General features: G+C 41.0%; 1 protein-coding gene across 11 annotated transcripts in view; it reads left to right on the top strand.

The window, feature by feature from the left end:
• Window positions 1-13,877, top strand: part of ablim3 (actin binding LIM protein family, member 3) — a 53,632-nt gene that overhangs the window by 11,501 nt on the left and 28,254 nt on the right. For all 11 annotated transcript variants that reach the window (XR_009790469.1, XM_061787667.1, XM_061787666.1 and 8 more), the window contains one exon: window positions 12,567-12,750. Coding sequence is in view for 10 of the 11 variants with exons in the window: in XM_061787667.1 (XP_061643651.1) it covers window positions 12,567-12,750 (184 nt within the window). In the remaining variant the exon portion in view is untranslated. The remainder of the gene's footprint in view (window positions 1-12,566; window positions 12,751-13,877) is intronic.

Below are 13,877 nucleotides of genomic sequence, written 5' to 3' on the forward strand. Positions count from 1 at the left end.
GTAATTGTACCGCCAACTCAGAAGGAATTTCCCCTGTTGCACACTGCTTTCTAATGACATTGTTTCCCAACTTTTTCTGTGCTACAAGTGAGGAAAAGGCCTACGATAGAGCTGCTGGGGTGCCATGAACATCGGAATAGTGTTGAACATTGTCTAGTATCAGTTGCGTTAGAGAATATATTTAATATCGCTGTTGTAGGTTCACATTATGGTCCTAATGATTGGAATAACATGACACTGTTGCAGTAATGGGCATTATGTGTCCTATACACTTCACAAAACAAACAGGTTGCATAAAACAATGACCAGTTTATTTTTATATTATACCGACGCCTGCTTGAATTTGACTTTACTATGGATGTGTTTTTTAACATAACTTGGTCTGGTGTCTTCTCTATAAGAACACTCATGTAAAATAACCATATTCAGTTATGCTCTAGTTATTTATACTGTGGATATAAAAAGTATACACAGCCCTATTCAAATTCCAAGGTTTTGTGATTAAAAAAAAAAAAATCCTTTCAAAACTTTTTTCCACCATTAATGTGATCGCTAACCTGTACAACTCAATTGAGTTTAAGAAAAAAGAAACACTTTTTCGAGACGGGAAGCAAAAAATAACCAACTGAGATCATGTGGTTGCACAAGTGTGGACACCCTCTTCACTGTAGGGAGTGTTCTTTTGGTGATGAGCAGTGTTGTGTTTGTACCAAAAATACCTTTTGATTTTTTTATATCACAAAAACTTGGCATTTGTTTGTCAGCAGCGTCAAATTTATAAAGAAATAATGTTTTATACAGTATCTTATAAAATGCTAATTTTCACGACAGAGATTGAATTTAATTAAGAACTTCAACATTTTACTCTGTAAATTATATATTTGGATCAGACTTACATCTACGAAAACACTAGTGGGTGCTCTGAAATTAAATATTTGTGGTGCCAGCTTGAGGCAGACAAACCTTGATTGCACTACAATTATTTTCACATCAAATTTTAGAACATTACTTCTTTCTGTGTATAATGCAATTGTTTTTTTCTTGTATTTTACACTGTACACTATTGATGGATGATAGAAAGTAGAAAATGCAGGATGCACATTGCCTGTTGGATGATAAGGTAACAGAATAGCTTATCTGCAGAAGAGGCTCAGGGTACCGTTCAAACATGACATTGATTTATGGCACACTTACAAAAATAGGTACACCTCTGGAAAAGGCCTGATGACAGTCAAGTATGTGTGCAGGAGCAAATTAGAAATCAAAGACGAAGAACCATTATTTGTCATGGTGCTGCGCAGCCTGAAGCTAGTACACGTAGAAATAGTGCTACCTCTAAACCAAAGTCAGTATTAGTCATGTGCAAATGATTTTGGCAAGAGACTAGGGATTGGAATTGCAGATCAACAATACCAACGATACCTGTGCTATCATGATACAGTTAGTATCCGATAAGCATTATGGTGGAAAGAAAACCATCTATAATATATCATGTAACACAAGAAAACTTGCAGAAACAGTCCTCAAAGCATAGGTGTATGAAATTAGTAAATACAAAAATACGCTTTTCTATTCCCCGAAAACGCCGATTTGTTGTATTAACATTATGATAAGGAGCGAGTTAAAATGACTCAACTCGAGGTAATTTAAATGGTCAACATTGTACAGTATGTTGTGGGTGGACGTTTAATGTTTCAAAAGTGGAAATGTCGAACTAGACTTCAGAAGGCAGAACGGGTAAGAGGTCAGATTGTAAAGCAACATGTTATCAATGCATTGACATAGACGTTACATGATTTCGACCTCTGTGCATCAATTGGAATGAATTATTCATCAGCTGCTAAGAAAATATATTCTCATCTAAGAGTGATGGCATTAGGTTTATTAAGATAAAGTATTGACAATCAGTCCCACCCATTATGGTGTCTGTAGAGGAGCCGATTAGCCAAATGTTAAAGATACGACATACAGTAATAAAACAGGTTTCCTTTGGTTGTTCATGTGTCGTGTCGAGAGATTGTACAATACCGAGATTCACACATGCCTCACAATAAAAAGTAAATATTTGCCACAAGGGCACATACTGTACTTTGGAACATCAGACAGTATCTGTATTAATTTCAGATGTTGTTGTATTGGAGAGATAATTCACAGGCAAACTTCTGAACGCTTTAAATCCCCACTAACATTACATTTTTCAAACCTCCTGTTCTGTTTGTTTCTGTCTGTGTTCAGGTTTTTGCTAATGAATTGGTTCAAGGTGTAACAAAAATAGAGATGTGCACTACAAAGAGCATATTGTGCAAATAATATTACAGCTTGTGTAGTTTGTGTATGACAACAGCATTTTGTCATTCCATACTAGATGAATACACTGGGGCTACTCATAGGAGACTTGCAACGCATTTCTGCATGTAGCTGTCTCACACACACACACACATGCACACACACACACACACACATACACACACACACCCACATATCGCTTGTTGTGCATGAATCCCCACCTGCATTTGTGCATACATTTGAGCGCACACATGCACTATCACTGTGGTTGTTAAGGGTTGCTATAGTAACGGTCTGACGGGGCACCCGTGTCCCGGTTGGTGGATATTCTCAGCATCTCTAAGGTCCTATTAACCAATCACAGGGTGCTATTCCATGCCCCAGAGAAAAAAAGGCGGGGTGAAAACAGGAAGACAGTAGAAAAAAGAGGGGGATGGGGGAGGGGTTGTTTGTGTCGCCGAAACATTACATCATAACTTTAGTCAAATTTCAAGTAGGTTTATATTTCTACCACTCCTTCTGCCATTCCCAACTTCTAGTCGCTTCACTACAGTAAGAGCAAACCTTCATGGATAAACATCAAACGGCCTTCTCATGTTTCAGAGAGCTTTCCCCATCCTAGTGAGGTAATGGGGCATTATTGTGCAGCCAGACAATTCCACATCCCTGGCTATAATGTGCTCTCCTATGCAGGCCTCTGCACAGACAGCAGTTTTCCACAGCTTTTATTGTTCAGTGTCTGACTCCCCCTCACATACGAATGTGCTGTGTGTTCTTTTGAACTTTCTATACTCCATCTACGCTATGTTGCCAGTATTGTCTGCTTTGTTTACTCCTCTATGTATTTCTAAAGCTGACTGGCTGCAGATAAAGATGCCTCATTTTAAGGTTACATTTAGCCTCCATAGCTCACTTGCTTAGCTGCCACTCCATCTCTTATATCATCTCCCTTTGTTTTTTGCATGTCTTCGCTATTTCTTTCCTGCTGACTGCCACTCAACCATGAAATCGATTTCTCATCATAAGACAGGATGACATTGGCATGCGGTATGTGTGGAGGCTAATGGCAAATGCCATTTCACAGGGTGACAATCCTCTGTCAACAGATAATTGCCTTCTCTCTCAGATGTGTTTATGGACTTTGGAAATGGGCGTTAAAACATTTTATTTTGTTCTTTGGCTTTTTTGTACTCAGAGAATCATTGACCATTCCTGGATTATTGACCTTGACCAATAGTGTTGGCCTCTGTTACACTGTTGTCATTGTAAAACTATGACCGATATTTCCAGTTTTCCTAGTCCTTCCCTCCCCCATTCTCTATATTCCTTTCTCATATTTACTCAAAAGGGCTGACTGTGCCCTATTGAATGATTGGAGTTGATTAGAGTTACATCTAGACAGTACTTGGACAAATGCTTTTATTCAGTATTTTTGCCTTTATACAACACCACAATGGATTTGAAATTAATCAAGCGAGATGCGATTCACATTAAGACTTTCAGCTTTAACTGCAGAAGTTTAAAAAAATAAAATAATTTAGGAATTAAGAATTTGAGTCACTATATACATAGTACTTCTATTATACATTACTCAAAAGTCTTTGGACAAACACATAATTGTAATTCAGCTATTCATTACATTCATTCTGTTTGTCTTTATTAGGGACTTTGGGCAAAAGGTGGGGTACAGCCTGGCGTGGTCACCACCAAATGAAAATCATTTGTAATGTTTGACCAGAATTTGAATACTTGATGGTGATGGCAATCCTTGGACTCTATGGACATTAACAAATTTCCTTTCTGACGATGCGTTGGCAGGCCTTTACTGCAGCCACTTTCACTTGCTACTTGTTTGTGGGTCTTGCTGCCTTCACTTGTCTTCAGAATACTGAGAAGCTTGTTTTATAGGCTTCTTGTCAGATGACTGTTTTGGCCATGTAAAAAAAGTAAATAAATAAATAATAAGTCCCTTATCCTTTGAAATTCCTCTAATCACTGTCCTGGAAGACAACTCGTGGATGAAAAAGAAATACTTTGGTGAAGAAAAATCCCATCAACACATCAATTCACAAGTCAAGAATGCGCCGAAGAAGGTTTGCATGTCATTGTCATTCATACAATAAAGAGTCTTTGGTCAGATAAAAGAAGATGCTTCAACATTACTGAAGCCAAAAGTGAAGGCAAACAAGATGCGAGCAAGTTAAGGTGCCTGGAGTGAAGGCCTGGCAAAGAATCTCCAATAATAATAATAATAATAATAATAATAATAATAATAATAATAATAATAATAATAATAATAATAATAATAATAATAATAATAATAGGGGCGGCACGGTGGGCGACTGGTTAGAGCGTCAGCCTCACAGTTCTGAGGACCCGGGTTCAATCCCCGGCCCCGCCTGTGTGGAGTTTGCATGTTCTCCCCGTGCCTGCGTGGGTTTTCTCCGGGCACTCCGGTTTCCTCCCACATCCCAAAAACATGCATGAATTGGAGACTCTAAATTGCCCGTAGGTGTGAATGTGAGTGCGAATGGTTGTTTGTTTGTATGTGCCCTGCGATTGACTGGCAACCAGTTCAGGGTGTACCCCGCCTCCTGTCCGATGATAGCTGTGATAGGCTCCAGCACGCCCGTGACCCTAGTGAGGAGAAGCAGCTCAGAAAATGGATGGATGGATAATAATAATAGACTAAAGCACCTTTCAATGGTGAAATTTGGAATTTATGATGTCCAAGGGCTCCAGACTTTAGGCAGTCATTAGCCCAAGGTGTAATAGGAGAGGTAGTACCACACCCTCTGAGGAAGGAGAACACCAAGTTCCAAGGGACAGAACAGGGGTAGCGAGCCAGGAAGTGCTACCAATGTGTGGTGGCAGTGGCTAGGCAGTGCTTAACTACCTGTAGGTACTTTAGTGTGCAAATGAGAGGACAGCCAGGGAGTTAACGTCATCAAAAGTCACGTCACTGTCATTGCCCCAACATCAAGCAGCTAGATCCCATAGGCTTGTCTATGGAGATACTGTATACTAGTAAATATACACCGTTACACATGCATGTAAGTCATCTGGTGTCCGAAGTTGCTGTGCAGACACAATGAGGACAGGCGAACTCGGCCCCTCTCTTCCAAGACGGATGTGGGGGCCAGGGTGGGGGACCCAGTCATGAGGACACCACACATGCCCAGTGACCCAGGGAGGTTCGCCAGTTCTACGGAGGCCCCCAGAACAGCCCCAAGATGAGGACATGAGGACCAACCATCTGCCCTCCCAGCCAACCTTCATCCCAACCTACCGCCCAGTGCAGTCCGCCACCATCACGCCCCCCACCGCACCCATTGCCCCCACCGCCAGTAACTTTTACTCGTAAATTGCAATGGAGTCTGAGTGCCTTTATTTGACAAAAGTACCTACGTGTAAATAAAAAACAAATGATAAAGTGCAAGGGTTATACAATACATTTACAGTGCAGCCAATGCACAATGCGAATGTAAATAAATGTTTACAAAATGTCAGGCTTCTTCCACGTCTATTGTTTTTTTAATTAAGGGAAAAGCAGCAAAACAGGTTTTATAAATACTAGGGCTCTGCTGCTGCTCTTAATTGCATCATTTTAGTAGTTATTTTCAGGCATGTTTCAGTCAGTAAAACCGACCTTAAGACACCATTAATTCCATCACTCATGCTCTGCATTCATAACATTTTCTCTCTGTAACACTGCCTCAAGATGCATTATATACAAGACTTGGCTGACAAAAGGACAAAGAGACGTTATGAAGAAAAAAGAAACAGTTAAAAGTGGAGGGGGGGTTACATGGAAGGGAAACTTCCTGTAGCTATAGCAACCGCTGGTACGCTAGTCCAATCACCACGCCAAAGCCTGGTTGCTAGGGAGGGAAGCGAGTGTGAGAGGCACTGGGACTTCTCCACAACGGCTCTCCAGGATGCATGATACATGACAGGGATTAATTCTCTCCTTGTCCATGTCAAACATCACGGTATTGAATGATTTCCACACAATGGTACCTAGATTATTGTCTTTAAATATGTGTGTATGTGAATGTTAAATTGTCAGTGTGTGTGCCCTGACGAGGAGGAGCATAAAATATCCTGTTCTTAAAGATAATAAACGCAGCTTTGCTTTCCATATTCAGAAGTTAAGGTTACACATCCCTGGTGATTTAGTTTTTAAATCTTTCCTGGTTCCCATTCATGCTTATTCGCCATTTGACAAGTCGCTCATCAGCCCTCAGAGGTCCTCAGCAGACTCCACTGGGCAACCATCTGTCTTCATATCAAAACCACTGCCAAGTGCCCAAAGAGAGAAATGATTCATGCACAGTATTTCTCCACTGTAGAATTTCACTTTTAGCCTCCCCCTGTTGTCTTTGTTTAAAAAAAATCTTGTCCATCCTTTTAGGCTACACTTTTTGATATCACGTCCTACATATTCTTCTAACACCGATAACATAAAATATTACTTAAAAAATAATCCCTTCTAATGGTAACAGTTTTGGTTAAAATAGCTCATGATGGGAAAGCAAGAATTATGTTAGGGGTGGAGATTCCCAAACTTAAGCAGATGCTTATACAATGAAGCCTCAAATGCTGAACACTGGTAGTTTTGGCCAAATAGAATATATACTGTATTTATCCTACTGTATATTGGCCAAAAACCTGGAGTCATAATGTCTTATAAGACCTCAACTCAGTGAGCCTCTCAAAGACTCACATGACAGTTGTATACTTTATTGTTTTTTCTTCCCCCCCCCCCCCCCCCCTGTGTTTTTGTGCCACCACAAAGAGGAAAAATATAAAATTGAGCAGCCCGCACAACTCTGTCCTGTTTGGCATTATTATGGACACAGTGTGCCTGGGACTTAAGAGAGGCAATTTACATCCCAAGCATAAGCGGTTATCTCAAAATGTCATCATTCTCAAAGTAAAGTGTAAGTGTGTATCCATCCATCCATCCATAAATCCATCCATCCATCCAGCCATGCATCTAATTTCTATAGCGTTTGTCCACATTAAAATCACAGACAATCAGGAGCTTATTCCATCTGACTTCGGGCGAAAGGCCGTATACACCCTGGACAGGATGCCAGTCAATCGCAGGAGACATACAGTAGACAAGCAACCGTTCAAGCTCACATTCACGTTTATGGAAAATATAGTCTTCGTAAGTATTCGTTCTTCTGCAAGCCAAAAGAGCTTCCGTTTACCTTGAGTAACTCATCAGCACCACAATGAATAGAAACATTGATTTGACACTGTTGTCAGTAAGTTACTATAGTCAAGCAACAGTGATGCCAGGAAGTTACTGTAAAACCCCTATGAAACGTCTAACAATGCATCAAATGAAGGCTTTAAGCCTCTGAACAGTTTCTTTCAACATTTTTGATTGGAAAAAATATTCTAAATTCAAACAAATTGGAGGTCCCCTAGCATCACAGAATATACTGAGTTCAGTTGTAGCGGATCCACTCCATGTAGGTCGCTTACTTTTACCTACATTAAGTAAAATCTCCATGGCTAAACAGAGGCAGTGTTTATTTTATTTTATTTTATTTTTTATAAATTCCATGTGTCTGTATGATTTCACAGGTGTGTGTTTTAATTTGGCAGCCATCAGTTCTGTTTTTGAGTCGTGTTGAAATTATACAGTTCTTATTATCACCTGGATTACTGGATACTCATAGCCCATCACTGGCATTGCCACCAGAATGATTTTGCAAACTTTTTCATCACCTCATTCTTGGATCTGCATTTTACTCTATGCGTGCCACAAACTTTTCACTTTTTGCTGTAGAAGTGAATCAGACCAATGGCATACAAATCTTAAGAACAACTGCTTATTGCTTACTGTTGAAGTTTAAAAAGCTTGCACTTAAAGATGTGGTTTCCAGTCTGCCTGGAAAGGAATCTGCTGTTGTTTGCAATTCTGATAACTTCCTCCCCCACCTCCTGGTGCCCATCAACAATATTCACAATTAGAAACAGTTGGCCATCCATTAAATACAGTCATTATACAGCACCTGATAAATTGAGCATGTCAGCATTTTGTTGAAAGAGTTTACTTAGATGTAGCCTCACATTATAGCTGACGTGGCTTCAGCTTTCTCCTATCGCCTGTCTGACTATTTTCTCTACCACCTGTGATTTGGCATGACTTCAGAATAGTCTCTGTTAATACGTCGTTATTTACTCCAGGGATGTTAGAGGAACCCACAGCATAATGCCTGGAGCTCAGCTGTGGAAGAATACCTCCTCTGCTTAAATTTGCCACTGTCCTGCCACATTTAATCCTAGTTTGCCTTCATTATCATGTAGAATGCTGTGAATTTTTCACAGCAGAACTAAAAACATGTATGTATGCAGCAAGATAACTTCAAGTGACTGCACAAAGGATGACCTTTTACCATATAGAACACTATATACAACCCCATAATTAGCTTAGATAACAGTAACAGTGAGAGACACAACAATGTAATGAGTAGATGTAAGAGGCTCATGTGCTAATGGGGATAAATTGGAAGCTTCGTGGTCAGCCTCACAATGGTTTTGAAGAAGAAACTTTAAGGCTGAGACACAAGGAGAGAGAGGGGAGGTGTCTGGTTTATTTTAGGTTTCCAGCCTTGGCTGTCTTGAGATGGGAATTTTAATTGCGTCTGTTGGCAGGAGATAAATACCCAATCACCCGGACCCCCTGTTTGTGTCTAATCAGTGTAGTTCTTAATGACCACAGCTGCAGATACCAGCCTATCTGTTAACCTCCAATCACTAGACCCATAATCTCTCACAGTCCTTGGATTGCCAAAAATGAGAACCATGAAGTCAAAAGACGCATCTTTTACTTCCCTGCATTAGCAATCCATTTAGGGATTGAATGAATTCAATGAGGTCTTAAGTGTTGCTAAATTCATTTTGGAAGCCAATTGTGGCTAAATCGGATTGTTTGGTAAAAAAATAATATGCATTTCTCACTTCACTAGGTCTTTTTGTGTATGTATTATTAAATATTGAGACTGCAAGTCCGCCTTGGGCAGCCACGGAATAACTCAGAAGCCTAGAAGGCATTCACAAGACAGTGAAACAGACCAGACAATTTCTACTTTGGTTTTATTAGACTACTGATTTTATGGGCGTATGTTGCTACCATGTGCTGCTGGTTGTGCAGCTGTAACCAAAGTCTTTCTTCTGTGAGCCAACCTAAGCCATGCCTCTGCAGGAGCAGGGACTTCAAGTCTGACCCAACTCCAACCACACTTCTAGCAGCAAAAACATGGAAGGCTTTGAAAGTTTTTCTTTTGGGTAAAGAATGAATTTAGACTAGTACCTGAAATATTTTTTGGTTTTGAAGAAGAGCGCTTTTATTGTATATTCATTTTCTAATTAGGATGTTGCGATTGAACATATATGAAAACACACGGTCCTCAATTTCAGATTTTTACACAAATCGATATTATTGGTGGCGGCACGGTGAACGACTGGTTAGAGCGTCTGCCTCACAGTTCTGAGGACCTGGGTTCAATCCCCAGCCGCGCCTGTGTGGAGTTTGAATGTTCTCCCCATGCCTGCGTGGGTTTTCTTCGGGCACTCCGGTTTCCTCCCACATCCCAAACGCGTGCATGGTAGGTTAATTGAAGACTCTAAATTGTACGTAGGTGTGAACGTGAGTGCGGATGGTTGTTTGTTTGTATGTGCCCTGCAATTGGCTGGCAACCAGTTCAGGGTGTACCCCGCCTCCTGCCCGAAGAGAGTTGGGATAGGCTCCACCACGCCCGCGACCCTTGTGAGGATAAGCGGCTCAGAAAATGGATGGATATCATTGGTCGGTCCCCATATGAGTCTGTTATATTCACAAATTTGTGTCTAAATCTAAAGTGTTGAAAATGGCTTGCGGTCTTTGGTGATGCAATGTTAATGGCTCAACCAACATGCCTGTTTTTTTATTTTCCTGGCAAGTGATGGTTTTGAAGATACGAGGTTTCTGCTTGACCCCAGCAATTTATTTTTCCCTATTTCCCTTTTCCATGACTGTATCAGATAGCATGTGATTAAGATTTCAGTAGGAGCCCTCGTTCGATGGGATCAAAATGTGGTGTGGACACTTTGAAGGCTGTGGCTCTAAAAATGTGGTTGACACGCATTTTTATCAGCTTCTTTCCCGATTTTCCACTTTCCTCCCTTTCGCTGTACTTTTCCAGCCATGTCCCCTTGATGCCAATGACCTGTCATGATGATGAAGATCCATCATAACGTCTCACCATACACACTGTCACATTTCATCATCTTACCTCTGCTAATGCACTCTGCCAGCACATCAGAGATGGATGTATGTGTTTCCAAACTTCTGGTGCTGCTGAGACTGTTCTATTCCTAAGTGAGGGGATATTGATTTTTTATTACACTGTTAAGACTTAACACTCCTCTCATAAACATCTTGAGCTTAAATGAGCCCCTTTGAGGGCTTTACAAATGTGTGTGTGCCTTTGTGTGTAAACTCAGTGCCATCTATTGTCAAGTGCCAGATTTAGGACGGGAAGTCAACTCCAACATTTTTTAGCCAACATGTGACCAAGGCCAAACATTTTACATTTTCATTTTTTCTGTTGATATTTACAACTGTGAGCGGAATTACAATTTCTTTGTTTAGCCCTTTATTGGGCCTCCCTTAAAATGTAAACTGTAGAGAATTTTGAGTGTCCATTGCAATACTTCAAACTTAAGCCAAGTGTTATGCCGTCTGTCTGATTGATCTGATTGATTAAGCATGTCTTGAAGGACTGGAGGAAAATGGAGTGCATTATTTGTGGCCAATCAGCAGAAGCACTGTTGATTCAGTCTCAACAAGTTTTCGCTCTAAAAAAGAACAATATGACATCTATGGGAAGCTGGCTCCGAGAACGTTCTGCCTTGGTTGACGTCTACTGACTGCCATTCTTGTTAACTTCTGTGGATTTAATTTAGCGTATTTCATTATGAATGTTTCACTATTATCCCTTCACGTCATGGTGCATTTTAAAGCATTAACTTTAGGAGAGAACTATGGTCCAATTATGGTCCTTTACCTGATATAGAGCTACATCACAGTGGTGTTTTGTGGGGTGTCTTAGTAGAGATGCAGTTTGTCTCACATCTTAACTAACCACTATAATCTTCTTCAGACCTGTGCTCCAGTTCACCAGAAGCATCACTGTGTTCTTAATACTCACAATCTAAAAGACTGATAGTGTGATACAGCCATTTTATTATGTTTGGTATCACTGCTGTATAATAGATATGCAGTGTCGTAACAGAGACAGTCTTGTCATGCGACAGTCTGGATTTGACATACATCACGTGATCTCCACTAGTGCCACGTCTAACATTGTTTTGTTTTTTTCCAGAAAGAGGGTATAACATCTGTCAACTCATTTTGTTGGTTAACCGCAGACATTGGAAGAAACCATACACCAGTTACCACGCTGACTGCTGTTCTACAAAAAAAATAAAATAAATAAATAAAAAGGCCTTTTTACTATCCTGTTAACCCCAATGGAATTCATTCACAGCTCTGTGGCCAAATGCTGAAAAGCAGAGACTGCTTTGGGTACACTATTTAGAGACAACACTCATTTGAGACACAAGCATACACGCACAAAATGCAATCTTCATCCTATGAATTTTTTGTTGATGAGGAGAGGTTGTAGTCTGTTTTTTTTTGCCAGCTTCTTCAAATTTGCATTAGGGATGGGCAAAACCAAACTGGTAAAATGTTTGCTCTATTATCAACTAATTGTTATTATTTTTTATATTGTAAAATTGTGGGGGCGTTGCCCTTAATAGAATAAGTGAGAGAGTGAGAAAGAGTGCTTTGTCTGAATGAGTTGAGCCAGCAGTTATTGAAGTGCATGGAACTTCAGTAAGTAAGTGCAGCAGCTTTAGAAGAATGAAGAAAGCATTTTTCAGCTATGTTGAAAGAAAAATTTATTGAATGAGAAAGGAGATCTGGGGAGGGCCAAAAAAAACTCTATAAAATGTGTTTATTAACAAGGGAGGATTTACACTCAGTTTTGAGATGGTAATATGAACAACATCTGTGTACGGTACATCACAAGGAATTATTTTTAATGTATGAAATCACTGTGATATGGTCAAAAATTTGCAAAGGGTTTTTAAATGTAAGTTAAAATGAGAAGTGGCAGTAGTGTCAGAAAGTTAACTTTCCTAGATTTTTAAACTATTTTGAGAAAGTTTTTAATGTGCATTATGACAATACATTTTCACTCATCTTTCCACAGTGTGTAACTGTGATCTGGCGAGGTCAGGTTTCTTCCAGAAGAAGGGCGAGTACATCTGCACAGCAGACTACCAGCGACTGTACGGCACACGGTGCGACCGTTGCAACAGTTTCATCACGGGCGAGGTGGTCTCTGCTCTGGGACGGACTTACCACCCCAAGTGCTTTGTCTGCAGTGTTTGCAGGTATGTGCGCACACACTCACCAACACACACAGGATCACAGTTGCGACAGTATATTGACTAAAGCCAGCCGCATACCATGTAATGCTCATGAGTGACGAAGCAAAATTTTAATTACAGGTGTATCATGTAACGTCCAATCAAAAATGCTGTTGTATCACGTGACTTTTCGCAACAAAATTTACATTTATGGGTACCAAGCGAGGCGGCACGGTGAGCGACTGGTTAGAGCGTCAGCCTCACAGTTCTGAGGACCCGGGTTCAATCCCTGGCCCCGCCTGTGTGGAGTTTGCATGTTCTCCCCGTGCCTGCGTGGGTTTTCTTCGGGCACTCCGGTTTCCTCCCACATCCCAAAAACATGCATTAATTGGAGAGTCTAAATTGCCCGTAGGCATGACTGTGAGTGCGAATGGTTGTTTGTTTCTATGTGCCCTGCGATTGGCTGGCAACCAGTTCATGGTGTACCCCGCCTCCTGCCCGATGACAGCTGGAATAGGCTCCAGCACGGCCGCGACCCTAGTGAGGAGAAGCGGCTCAGAAAATGGATGGATGGATGGATGGGTACCAAGCAAGATCCAGGTGGCCGCCGCCAAGCCGTACTAATACAGTATATGCATTATATACTTTGTAGCACATGACTTTTCGCAACAACATTTACATTTATGGGTACTAACCGGGTGACGCGGTAGACGACTGGTTAGCAAGTTTGCCTCACAGTTCTGAGGACCGGGGTTCAAATCCCGGCCCCGCCTGTGTGGAGTTTCCGGTTTCTCCCTGTGCCTGCGTGGGTTTTCTCCCACTTCCCAAAAACATGCATGGTAGGTTGAGTGAAGACTCTAAAAATTGCCCGTAGGTGTGAATGTGAGTGCAAATGGTTGTTTGTTTATATGTGCCCTGCGATTGGCTGGCGACCAGTTCAGGGTGTACTCCGCCTCTCGAAGATAGCTGGGATAGGCTCCAGCACACCCGTGACCCTAGTGAGGATAAGCGGTAAAGAAAATGGATGGATGGATGGGTACCAAGCGAGATCCAGGTGGCCGCCGCCAAGTCACACTAATACAGTATATGCTTTATATACTGTGTATAAATTTACTATAAGTATCATTTCATATGTCCAAGAGTGCAGTCAA

This window comes from Phyllopteryx taeniolatus, chromosome 10, assembly GCF_024500385.1.
Source record: "Phyllopteryx taeniolatus isolate TA_2022b chromosome 10, UOR_Ptae_1.2, whole genome shotgun sequence".
Taxonomy (NCBI): domain Eukaryota; kingdom Metazoa; phylum Chordata; class Actinopteri; order Syngnathiformes; family Syngnathidae; genus Phyllopteryx; species Phyllopteryx taeniolatus.